The sequence below is a fragment of the Styela clava genome, chromosome 12 (genome assembly GCF_964204865.1).
Source record: "Styela clava chromosome 12, kaStyClav1.hap1.2, whole genome shotgun sequence".
NCBI lineage: Eukaryota > Metazoa > Chordata > Ascidiacea > Stolidobranchia > Styelidae > Styela > Styela clava.
In genome coordinates, this window is record NC_135261.1 from 17,778,445 (window position 1) to 17,792,292 (window position 13,848).

Below are 13,848 nucleotides of genomic sequence, written 5' to 3' on the forward strand. Positions count from 1 at the left end.
TTTCTCTTTTATTAGAATTAGGTATTGCGTGTTGCAGTAAAAACTGACTGCAGGAAAATATTTCACTCAGGTTCCGTTTTGTAAAATCGTCCCAAATATATGTATGACAATTTATTTAGTCAGATCTACCATTATTGGATATTTCCATTGTAGCCTGGACAAATAATCCGTTTAGTAGCAATAGATAGATCTTCCTCTGTTGTACTTTTTTGACTGTTAAATTACATTTTTTTACAAAATCTGCTCCAATTTATTTGAAATTTTACAATAAATAGCAATATCTTTTGTTCAAAAATCAATTTGATTCAAAAAAAACTTCAGTTTCATAACCTGCCAGTAAAAAATAATGGGGCTAATAATAGGTTGCTAATATGCACTAATGGGTGTGAGATTGTACACCGATATTGTTTTAAGCGTGATTCAGTTTGAATACTGAGATATCTAAATCAGGGTTTTCCACACTGGGGGGCGAGAGGTCAAGCGACGAATTTCATGGGTCGCGGAGGGCACACCAATTTCACACAACGTTCGATATTTATTGAAACTAGTGCAAAACATAAATCTCACGATTTCGAATACGAGTAGCGGCGCGCTTGCATAACAATGCCGGCTTAGGCTGTTAGACCTGAGAAGTGGCGTGTTTCCAAATTACCCGCGGGCCGCACAGAAGTATCTAGCGGGCCGCATGCGGCCCGCGGGCCGTATGTTGTGCAGGCCTGGAATAGAGAATTGCACTACATAACATAACACTTTTATCAATAAACGAGGTCATGTGTGCATTGAGATTAAACCCTATAATAGGTTATTATTCGAAAGATTATAGTACCTGAACGCAGCATGCATTGTATCTTCGAAGCAGGACAAAATTTAAGACGATATAAGTAATCATTACAAGTCTGACGCGAAAACAAAACAAGCGACGTCTCTGCCAGAGATTGCGCATGATCGTATGCACCTTCAGGAACTGGACACTTGTCGTATCTTATTTAAACAATAGCTACAGAAGCTATATCATAAGCAGTATCTAAAAGAGTTTATGTGGCGAAAATAAAATTGATATTCCTTCTGTTTTTTTTTTTTTTTTTGTGGTACTCAATTAAACGCAATATTCGGAATATATCTTCTTCTTATGTTGTCTAGAACAACCGAGTCCTATCATCAACAGATTTCAAAGCTCGAGCAGTCGAGTAGACAAGTAATCAAGTATTTATGAGAAATAAAAAATTTTCAAGTTGAAATGTGTGTCAGTTTGTCCAGGCCGCAATCGAGTAGAATTACTTTATATTAACAATTCGAGTCACTCCAAGTCTTTGAAATTAGTTATTCGTTAACAATTAGATTGAATGAGAAAACATATACGAGGACGACATGAATAATACAACTCCGATTAAGAAATTATATAATTTTTCAGTGTAGAACTGCACGTTAGTAAATAGCCTACCGTTTGAAGCGATTCCTTTTAATACAATCATCCCAACAGCTATACGCAGTAGTGAATTCCGCATAAATGAGGGTATTTCGAAAAAAAATGCAAATGAAATGTTTGGTCTGGTAGGTGCAATGCTCATAAACCCAGTTTGAATACTGAGAACCTTTTTGAAGGGACAAGTTCCGAAAGTTCAGAAAAACACAATTCATTATAATATTTATAAAATAAGCATTATTTTGTAGACGGGAAAGAGTTTGCAGTTCGGACGCCAATCATATCTGATATTATTTTTTGAATATATTCTAGGACAGGAGTGTGCAACAGGCGGCCCGCGGGCCACAACTCGGCCCACCAAGCCACTTGGTGTAGACGTTATAACACTCAGATTTTCCTCATCAAGAATAAAATCGTAATCCGACAGTTTATGTTTAAAAAAGCGATCACGTGAGTAAATTTACATAATGCTTTTTGCTCTTGGCGCTGCGTTACATCTTTCGCCATTTGCCCGGTTCCTTGATTATTGACAGGCTAAGCGATTGCTGCATTTCTCTTCTCTTGCATTTTTCGCGCCGCTCTAGTTGTTGTTAATATTTTGATTCGTTGTGTGCATGGAAAAACTAATTTTTTGTATAGCCCAGCTAGATGTAGGGGGATGGTTATATGGCCCACCGACAAAAATGTCCCAGGCACCTGGTCTAGGAGGTTTAGTACGGTCACGAAAGCTACAGGCCAAATATGACAACAATACTACATACACGTACATATCGATGATCTGCACTGATGTATGCACTCACGAGACAAATGTCGTGGATCACGGTGAAGAGATCCAACTTTTATTGACGCGTTTTATATTCATTCCAATTCAAATCCGTGGAGATGCTGAGCCTAGCTGGACGAGAAACAGATGATTCACTCAGAATATCCTCCGAAATTGAAATTGGAGCTGCATCAGAATTATTATAACGATTTATTGATAATATTTTAGGTATTTCCGAGTTCAGAGAGACCTGTCACCCGAATCAAGTCCGTTTCGGAAGATTTAGTTGTTTATCCGACTTCTTATCAATACAAGAATAAAGAGTAGTGTCGCCAGCACAAATGAATATTCGATTATTTGGAAGGTTATTGATGGTCATTAGGAAGAGTGCAGGAATAAGAATTGCGCCTTTTTATGGCCTGGAACGCTGGCCATCGAGCATAATTTTTATTTTCGTTTAAGGGTAACGAGCGCTATTGCTTATTCACAGAAATGCATGACAACAAAACGACAAAAAGAATTCCAGTCGTACAAATCCTCATCTAGTTCATTCATTTATCAAAATAACAGTGTGCATCTATGACGTGACAAAAAAGCAATGGTAAGTGAGGATCAAACAATATAATCAAAATTGAGATGAGGATTGATTTCAGATTCAAAAATCTCTCATCACGTGCGACAACGCTATTGTACTTCACTGCCATCTCGCGTACGGAATAGCGAAGCATATAGTTATTGCCCTGCAAGCATTTTTCATAATATATATTTATTATATATAAGTTTATAACTTATCAAGAGAAGGTAAGCTATTTGTAGTTTATGTGATTATTACAAAAAAGAAAAAACAGATCCCAATACCCGAAACATGTTGCACGTCAATTGCGCAATTCCATGAATCTATCCTACTGCTGGATCAGATCTTCAGAAAATGCTACTACTAGGATGCTAAGCTTTATTTGCCGTGAGCTAGCCACTGTTTTTAATGCTTACTGTTTATAAACACACAATAACAGACCCAGGTAGGTAGATTTTCCCATTCCATCCTGGATGTGTGACCTATTTCTGCAAATGTGTATCTGTGTATTCTCAACGATAACTATTTTCCGACAGTTTACTTTCTCTGCCAGTCAGTGGAAAATTTAGAATATTTTTGGCCGATGATCGAAGAACTCTACCCATTCCATGGAATGGTAACTTTTCATCAATATATACAAAACTCCATAATTAAAATAAGGTCAAGTTTATTATTCTGTGAAAACATTAAATTTGCCTGACAGTTTAAAATAAAGAAAATGATGAATGGACATTTGCAAAGAAACCATCTAAGAGATATTATTTCTCAGTAAACTCAAATAAAAAAATCTATCTATATAACATTTAGCATCAATTTCAATCAGTTGATACATTGTCGAATCACGAAGTGATGTGTTTTGTAAACACAAAAATAGGATACACCATTTCAACTTTTAAAAATATGTCTTCACTCAAAAAAACATTTCCGAGTTCGAGTGCCTGTCTGATGTTTAAATCAAAAATCTCGAGAGGATCTGTTGTTGGCTTGTCATGTTTCATAAAAATAGCATATTCACCTGCAGTTCGGAAAACGTTTTTGAGTTGACGAAGGGTCATTTCTCTTTCACATACAATTTCTTGAAGCCATAATTTGGACGAATTTATGATTTGTTCATAAAATTGTCGATTTCGTTCTAATGCCGCAAAATTATTAGAATATGATTTTACATTGACAAAGAAGTCGGCAACAATCGGATTTAGTAAAACTATCTTATGTCTCCAGTCAGTTCCTCCAACGGAAAATTTTGTAATATTGCCCCAATTAATAGTATAAACAGCACAACATCCGCGCGGTTTCAGAACTCGTTCACATTCTTTCTCAAGTAATTGTAAGTCAAGAAAATGAATGGAAGTGGCGCATGTGATGAGATCAACACTGTTGTCTTCTACAGGAAATTTATAACTATCTACCAATTCGAAAGCAACGTTTCTACATTTGTTTAGTCGTTTTGCTTCTTTGATTTTAGCTTCGCTGATATCAATCCCCAGTATTGATTTAAAATGCGACGTAAAAGTTTGCGTTGACAATGTTCCACTTCCACATCCAACGTCCAACATTTTATCAAATTTTCCTTTTTTTCTTCTTGCATGTTGATTCTTCTCTAGATAGTTCATGATTGCTTCACGTAGCGCATCCGGGTAGGGAGGTCGATATATTGCATATATGTATGCTAATTCTTGATCTTCATACAATCGTATGAAATTTGTACTGCTACCTTCCGACGACATTCTTGACGCCAAATGAGACTGGTCTAATCCAATGACTATATATTTATTTGCAATTATGTATCACGTTTTCAGTAAACGATAAATCAAACATCTTGTTAAGCAGACAGACTGTCGTGATTCTACAACGTATTTCTTGCATGAGATGACAATCTAGGTCGAGGAAGATGGGCAAGGATGGGTTAATCGTTAGACATTGAATGATAATGTTAGAAACGAAACCAACTTTAATAAAGGAAAAAGCAATAGCGTTGTGCGTTGTTAGATTGTCACGATATCTCATGCAGTATGAGGTAATGTTCATGTATAATGCATGATAGTTTGCACATAAATTTTTGTATAGGCAAATAACTGTGTTGAAAGTATAAAGCAACACCTTTTTACGCCAAGTACGCTTTTTAGTACGATTGTTTCTGCCAACAATCGTACCTTCCAAAATCCAACAATCGTCCATATTTATAATAATTATTATCAAAATGAAGCTGATCTATGAATAAAGTTCTGTGAAACGCTTAAAGATACACAATGTGTGCAGGCGACTAAGAATGAGACTCATTAGGCAATCAGAAAGAAAAAGAAACATGCATACCTAGCAGTCGAAGTTTACTTAAGAACCAAGACTAATGAAAAGAAAAGCTTATATTCTGTAAGCTATCACAGCTATCAATTTGGCAAACAAACGACTAAGACGAATACTATTTTGCTCACATGTATGCAAGAAGTAACTCAACTCATTGCGATATTTCAGTTCATGCGTGAATTGGGTACCTTTTTTTGTCGTTAAAAGACGAATTTGACAATATCAAGGTTCAAACGTTCATCATAAAGTATTTACAAATACTTATTCAAATGTTTCAAAAACTTGCGCACGACTCTGAAGAAGCAATTTCAATATTTTTGTTTTCTTTGGTCTGCACAACTTTCAGATGTCAAACCTATTTGCAGTTCAAGCAGAAACCAAGAGCTGCTATTATCATTTTAATCCTAAATCAAAAAATGGCCAAGAATGTACAACCTCCACTTCGAAGCCAAATGTAACCTGTTGATAAGCAGACGCAATTGATGAAAATTTGCCAGCCAATTTGCCAGCAAGTCTAATTTTAACCTCAGATTATCTTTGAGTGGTTGTTATTGCAAACTATAATTTCAGTACTATACGAGTCATTTTTTACATGTACATAAAGCAGTAGAAGAAGAGTCTAATTTCGTTCTATCGTTTTCAAAGGTGAATACGTGTTTTTTCTTCTTTTGTTTGTAATGTAGCATTCGTTACCGCATTGTGAGTGATCCACTCAAAAAAGTGTAGCCCAATACGAGATTTTTTATTTGACGATTTATAGTAATTTAACATAGAATGTAATTATGTTAGACGCGTACATACGCCTGTTTGTGTCCAACATCATCTTTGCGACACGAAATGGAGTAGAACCGCGACGGTCATGCTTGACGAAACAAAAATTTTGGTGATATGGCGAAATTTTAGGTGAAATATCGGATCTCATAAGAATTTTGAAAAAACGTTTTAGCCCCTGGCGACTACTTTGATCATTAACCAACTGAATATTTAAAATCGATTGGTCAATTATTCACGAAGAAAACCCATTTCTGACAATAAAAAATAGACTTAAAATTGTCCTAATTTAAATTTATATTTCGCCATCGTCATTCGAAATCTCAGTGCACTAAAGGCATACGAGTGCTTGTTTGTGACAAGTTGCCAACTGTTTTTAAATACGTTTTTTGCATATCGTGTATGAGTGAACAGCCCATAACATTTGATATACTCCAGTACACCCTTAAAGTTTCATTTACATCCCAGGGTGCACTATTCATAATCTAGATATATAGCGCTGGCGTACGTAATTCTTTCAGGCAAATCTGGTACTTACCAGTGACGCTTTGACAATTTCAATCTTTCAGCATACATGGGACCTAATCAATTTATTTATATTCTGTGTGTCGTTGTGAGACGTAAATTAACAGTCTTCGTTTCATTTGTCTTCCATGACCGTGATCTTAACCCATAATTCTAACTGAGATTTTTGAATAAAATAGTGCATATGACTGAAAGTTTTGCAATCATATATGAAATTTATCTTTAAAAACCGATACCCATAACATTCTTCATCGCTGTGGGGTCGTGAAAGTCGTATCCGTTTGCTGTAATCATCGTGCTCAGGAAGCTGCAATCGATCGTTGCATGCTCAGAATCGCGACACTGTGTAGGACTGAAAAAAGACAGGTGGACTAGAGCAGTCCTGATAAACTGGCGGATTACATTATAACGCGCGCACACAATGTCACCCTGGAGCGGTGGTTTCCGCGGCACCCCAGGTCATCTATTGTCACTCTATTATGTCACAGTAAAATGTGTGAAAACGTTGAATGCGCCAAATTATGTGAGGTTTCAATATATTTTTGTTTGCTTCCATAATTGAATTGTACCAATTAAAAACATACCTGTTGAATCTAATTTCTTATATGTGTCCCGAAGCTAAATATTAAACGTCGTCAAGGTAATCAAAATATAATTCCAAGAAGCAAGTCTATTTATGAAATATATTTGAGGTTTCAATATATTTTTGTTTGCTTCCATAATTGAATTGTACCAATTAAAAACATACCTGTTGAATCTAATTTCTTATATGTGTCCCGAAGCTAAATATTAAACGTCGTCAAGTTAATCAAAATATAATTCCAAGAAGCAAGTCTATTTATGAAATATTAGTATATTTTTCTTAAAAATAGTATGGAAGCGAAGCAAATACAGTAGAAAAAAAGTCTGAACTAAGTAAGTTTTATGGCATTGTTTGTAAAACTGTAATAATGATTAAGGTGAGAAGTCGAGATTTAGTCAACACGCAGGTGTACAACGGGTATGTCCAGGCCGTCGTTGATGACTTCGACCAAACCAGACTTCATCAACGTCGGCGGCACACGCTGCAAGACCTATCTTCCCCGGATTTGTATGTTCAATCTTGTCTGAATTAATTTAGGACAGGACACTTAGCCCGTGAGTGCTCAAACCCTCTATTTTGCCGCCTGTGTAAAAGTCCGGGCATGTGCAGAGGGAGTGCACCGATTTTCCTAATATTCTATCCACCAATACAGCAAGAGATAATGTACCACGCAAAAACGAACCCCCGTGCGATAGCCCTCTTGGGAAACATTCAACTAAACCCATGGTGAGAACTTTGAGATACAGCTTCTCGAAGATAACAACAAAGGTCCCATAATCACAGGTGGAGGAGAATAAAGATGATAGAAGAAAAGAGCTTTCTAATATTAATAATAATAGTGGCAGTTTTCATATTCGGGTCACGGTGGATATCCACCCAACCCCCGACTGAGATTGATGAGATTTCCGAAAGATGCTGGAAGTTGGCTGTTTTTAACATCGCCAAGCTTTAGGTGAGCTCTGATGAATATCTCGCGTATTTTCGTAATAAAATTCGCAGCCATCATAAATCCAAAGAGCCGGGTCCGAACTGGGACTAATCTAAAATAGGAAAAAGTCCTTCCCTCAGGAACGACAGGATGGGACGAGAGTGTTTGTCGTCAGACCAGACGTCTCATCTACTCTCACCCCTAGTAACTTCAGGGTTTTCTCGAAACTGTCTACCGGGGAATAAATAACAATCAAACTCCAATTTTCTATAATCCTCCATTTCCGTACTCTTCCACATTGGTGCCGTTATCCGACCACAGTGCTGTGGAGGAAACTGGCACGAGATGCATACCACATATACCACGAGATGCATACCACTGGCACGAGATGCATACCACGCTGTGACACTGTCGTTCTGTTCTTCTGGGTGTGGCTGTTAGCGTGTGCTGTGGTTGGCAGGGGGTAGTTGTCTGAGTGTGATTGGTTTTCGTTTGGATTCTGGTCATGAGTGTCTGCCGGAGTGCCTCTGGTATCCGGTGGGTTATCAGGGATGTTTGTTTGTGACTGCGGGATGGGGATTTGTTGGATGTTTTTAGGCTAGGCAGTAAGCCGATATTATTGTTTTAGTACAGTGCCATTGCAGTTATTTGAGCGTTGTATTTTTGGTTGCTGTCATGGAATTAGCTATCATCAGTACTGTTCAGAGTGTTTTTATCGTATATTCTGTTTTCTTCCATTTTGCTGCCTGGTACTTGTCGCTTTATTGTATGCTTGTCGTTTTGTTTGGAGTATTTGGTTGTGTTGATATTGCTAATTAATAAATAGAACAAAATAGTATAAATTGAAGTGAATATTGAGAGGAAACTTGACGTCAGATCATATTGGAAAATATTCTGAACTTGGATAATTACTACATAGACTGCAGGTACGCTACAGTAGCATCTCGAGTGGTAGTTTCGTATGCCAGAACGCATTCTATACAGTTTGATTTTGTGATTTACGCACTGTTTTTGATTTTAAGGTACACAAATTTAAGTTGTTCGCTTTTTTGCTTTGCCGATGCAGCAAAGAGTTGAAATATATTTCTTACATTATGCGACGGAATCGTTCGTTTCAAAGTTTCATAACTTAAAAAATCCAATTATTTATCTGTTTCTAATTATTTATTTGCATTCTGGCAGTAAAATTCATTACATCGCTCACTTGATTACGTTGCTATTACGAAGACGCCATTATGACGGTCGCTGTTTGACAGTCTCTATTTGGATCCCGAGCCCAGGTTGCCACCGAGTCCCTATTTTCATGATCTTTTGACCTCATTTGAACTCATTTTAGTCTAATTATAAAATTATCAAGATGAAATAGCATGTCAAGAATACTAATTTGTGCAGTTCTCAAGATTGTTAGAATGAGAAACACCGAAGATATTGGACATTCAATTTTTCCTATATCTTTAATTTATTGGTCGAAATGTATGGGCGGTTACGCAAGATATAAACTCAAATTTCTAGCTAATTGTCGGGTTTTCAGAAATGGTAATCAAGTTTTTTTAATAGGGAAAGTGATCCATTTAAAAGCTGTTGCTCTAAATTTTGGGTACAAGTTTTGCTTACGAGATCGGCCACAGCTGATACAATAATAGCGCCACATATACACCTAATTGGCCATCGCTTATTTTATTTTTTGTCATTTCCTGGTATTTTTCCGACCTCGTCTTCATAGGATCCTCCTCTCCTTCATTTTCTTTCTAATCTCATAACTTCGTCATCCTGCATCTTTTTTTTCTCTTTTCTTTTTGCCTGGTCAAGACGAAATACTCGCCACTAGAGGGTATAAAAAGGTAAGTATAAAAAGGCAAGAATCGATAGGTCGAGGCCTACTAACAGGGAAAAGTGCAGGTCAAAGAAATTAGCCTTATTATGACCGGGAGCGCTGGTCAGCGAAGAGCAGCAAAGAAATTATTTTTTTTTTATCTTGAGGCCCTGAGGGTAACGAGCGCCATTGCGTGTTCACAGAAATGCACGACAACAAAACGACAAGAAGAATTTCAGTCGTACAAATCGTCATCCAACTTATCTACTTCATTCGGTAATTAATTCGTCAAATTAACAGTATACATTTTTGATGTGACAAGATAGCAATGATGTATCAAATAATATAAAAAAAAATTGCGATTGAGATCGATTTTAAATTCGGAAGCCCTTCATCGCGTGCGACAGGGCTATTACACTTTACTGCCATTTTGCGTACGGAATAGCGAAACACATAGATATTGCCATGTGGGCAATTCTAATTATATATAATACAGGGGTCTCAAACTCATTTTACTTGGGGGTCGCTGATGCAGAGTCTGGATGAGTCCGGGCCGCATCAGGTTTTCCACAACAAAAGCTTAGCAACTCGTTCAAATTTTATTCCTTGTGCACTTCAACTTTATCTGTGCAGATGAAACATGTCGTGATGCTTCTATGCTCAACAAAGAAATATTGCATTTTCCATTTTTTTGTAATTGTCTGTGCTCATCACCAACCTTTCTATTTACTGAAACTTCACTTCCAACGACACGTTTAGGGATTAGCGAAATTATAAAATTCCATCTTGTAATAACTGTTGCGCTGATGTTTCAAAGCATTTAGCCGATGGACAGTGATGTTTCGCCACATGGGGAACATGATTACAATGTATCGAGATAAAACTAAGCGTTAGTGATTGTGACGTCAAAAATTATGGAATACTGTTAAATTATTTCAGGTGGTCCCTCGATCGAATATCAGGCCTACAGATATGGTACTGGTAGGTTACCGCACCGCATATTCCTTTCAGGGGATAGATGATAAAATATTTTGTTTTGCACTACGTGACTATATCTTATATTACGGAGTTTCCCTTTTTCAGCCACGGAACACCAAAAATTAGAGGGTTAAATTGATAAAGAAAAACGGTGCAATGTAGGGATTCTCAATGGTTTAGCCGTGGCGAGTTGAAAATTCGCGACAAACTTTCAGCATTTTGAAGTAAAACCAGGTAGAGATGGAGGAAGAACGGATGACCTTTTGCCTTTATTCTTTAGACTTACTTGTTTGTCTTTAAAAAAACCAAAAGAAGTACTGTAAATTTGATAATGAAATTAACAGTCAAAAAGCTAAACCGACGGTTAACGAAAATGCCACTACCCTAACTTAGTTAGTCCACTTTAGGCCGACGTTGACGCGATTTTAAACGGTCAGTTGGGCAACAACTTCGTGATTCTGAGATCACCATGGCGACCAATTTAGATGTATTTTTGATTCCTTTCCCACGCAACACTCGGAAGATGCTCGCGGAACATTAGTGTTCAGCGGAACACAGTTTGGGAAGCGCTGTTATATTGAAAGCAATAATCATGTTAACTGAGATAAGTGACTTGTGGGCCGCACTAACATTAAACTTTAATACCAAGGCGGGGGCCACAAACTATCATCCTGTAGGCCGCAATTGGCCCGCGGGTCGCGCGTTTGAGACCCCTGATATAATATATAGATGAGTTTATAACTTAATAAAGGGATGTAGCCTATTTGTAGGTTGTGTGCTTGTTGCGAGTGAAGAAAAACAGATTCTAGTACCCGAAACATGTTGCACGGCAATTGCGCAATTCTATGAATCTATGCCACTGCTGGATCAACATTTCAATCTTTATAAAATGCTACTACTAGAATGCTAAGTTTTATTTGATGTAAGCTAGCTACTGTTTTCATTCATATTTGTACACACACATTCAGGGTTGTCCAAAACGAATCGAATATTCGAATGTATTCGAATATCAAAGTATTCGAATACCTTTTCGGCTGATTTTCGAATAATTCCGAATAGTAGCCACTTTTCGCCGTAAACGTGGTGTTTCGTTTTACGGGAATCTTTAAACGACTTATTACGCTGTCTCACGTATTGTAATGACGATGAAATAGAATCGGCACTTTGATTGTTTATATTCCGTGCGACCGTGCGTCGCATAGTGGCATAGTGTTGCGACACATTTGAGAAAGTATGTTTATATATATTTCTATGTGGCCTGCTTATTATTAGCATAAGTCTTCTCAAGCATGATTTGTGTAACCCTATATTTGGGTCTCAGGGTCTGCCAAATATGATATTTAATCGCAGGCCGGTTATCGTTACTTTAAAGAGAAACACGGCCACCGAGATAAAGTGATTTGCGACCCTTTCGTTTTGCCGATTCAGCAGAACACGACACAGCTGCGAAATAACCCGTGCACACAGTGTAGTACTTATCACATTCCAAAATTATTTCAACAATCGGGTTAATAGGTTGTCCAAAATGATTGCCCATTACAACTCAAATTTACCGCCCAATTGTTAAAAATAGTTAATTCTGTGAGTATGATTCTACCAAACTAACATGATCTGGTTCTAAACATATAAAATTATTAGCGCATATCATCATAACTGAACAACAGGGACACAATTTTTCTACCCGTCTTATTGGAGGCCTATATGGAAAAAAACCTTTTTTGAGTGCTAAAAATAGACATCGTCCTATTTGCCATGTGGACTTATTAGCCGGGGAAATACGGTATTTATCTAATAAAATGTCAAAGTTGGAAAAACAAGTCGATTTATTAGAAAATAATTTCTGGCAAATAATTTTGATAACGATAGCTAAAAGTATCGATCCTTTACCAGGATGATTTTTTGTTGCGCAAAATAATCCAATCCATGACTGATACCAGCATTTAAAATGTCATGCCGTATTAATGTAATTCTGTTCAACGTAACTCATGGTTGTATCGACAATCTGTGGACATAAAATGTGGGGTAAACTGACCGATATTATTAAATATTGATTCCTATTTTCATATTTTTTCGTGATTACGAAATTAAGAATGAAAAACTAATTATATTCGTTACAATATCACGGCAATCTGTGGACATAAATTGTGTGGCAAAACTCGCGATTAATATTAATTTTTGATTCCTATTTTCGTATCTACAAAATACAACGGTGATCTAAGGACTTAGAATGTGTGGTAAACTACCCGATTATAAATAGTTTTTTATTCCTATTTGCATATTTATAAAATAATAAAAGTATTATTACTCAAACATACAACGGCGATCTGCGGACTTAAATTGTGTGGTAAAGTTCCCGAATATAATTAATTTTTGATTCGTATTTTTGTACTCACGAAAAAATTGTCACGAGTCGGAAAAATAACTCATACTTTATCCCGCTTTTTGGCAAATAATTTGGATAATGGTTGGTAGTTAAAAGTATGGGCGTTTCACTAGGATGATTTTGTGTTGCGCAAATATTCAAATCCATCATCGATACCACTATTGCCGTATTAATTTAATTCTGTTTACATGACTCATGGTATATAAAATATATACTGCAATAATCTGCAAATATGAAATGCCTGGTAATATAGCTAGGTTGTAACTTGTAGATAGCAGTTATTCCATTGCTTATTGTATATATGGGAATTCCTACATACATTTAGATAAGCATCAATTAGTGGATTTTATTTTCGAAGTATTCGAAATTTCATATTCGAAAAAAATAATTTCGAATGTATTCGAAATAGTGAACTATTCGGTATTGGCCATCCCTGCGGACACATTAATTAACCCAGGTAGGTAGATTTCTCATCCCGGATGTGTGGCCCATATTGCAGATGTGATGTCAAACAAAGTGCTTTCATGTTCATGATGAGAACTGCAAAATAAGACTCCATTAAACCACGGAAGTTCGTTGACAAGTTTCCAAACAGATGTCAAAATGGCTTCCTCCTAAATCCTATTTCAGCTGTCACCCGATTCTTGTTTCGAAACAAAATTGGTACTTACTCATTGGTAAATCCAAAGAAAGTTGCAATGGTGCTGAACTAGGTTTTAGACGAAGTCCATTTAATTGTTTTCCCACAAATGGGCGTGGCAAAATCATTTTTCATAAACTTATGGCTTATATATTCAAACTCT

At 36.7% G+C, this 13,848-nt stretch overlaps 1 protein-coding gene across 1 annotated transcript; it reads right to left on the bottom strand.

Annotated features, from left to right (window-relative positions):
* Positions 1-3,599: 3,599 nt before the first annotated feature.
* On the bottom strand, positions 3,600-4,487 carry LOC120330443 (uncharacterized). The gene has a single exon (XM_039397404.2). It carries the CDS (start codon positions 4,485-4,487, stop codon positions 3,600-3,602), a length of 888 nt encoding a protein of 295 aa, XP_039253338.1.
* Between the last annotated feature and the right edge of the window lie 9,361 nt (positions 4,488-13,848).

Excerpts from the sequence above, each read along its gene's own strand:
- LOC120330443 (XM_039397404.2), bottom strand. The coding sequence starts at position 4,487 with ATGTCGTCGGAAGGTAGCAGTACAAATTTCATACGATTGTATGAAGAT.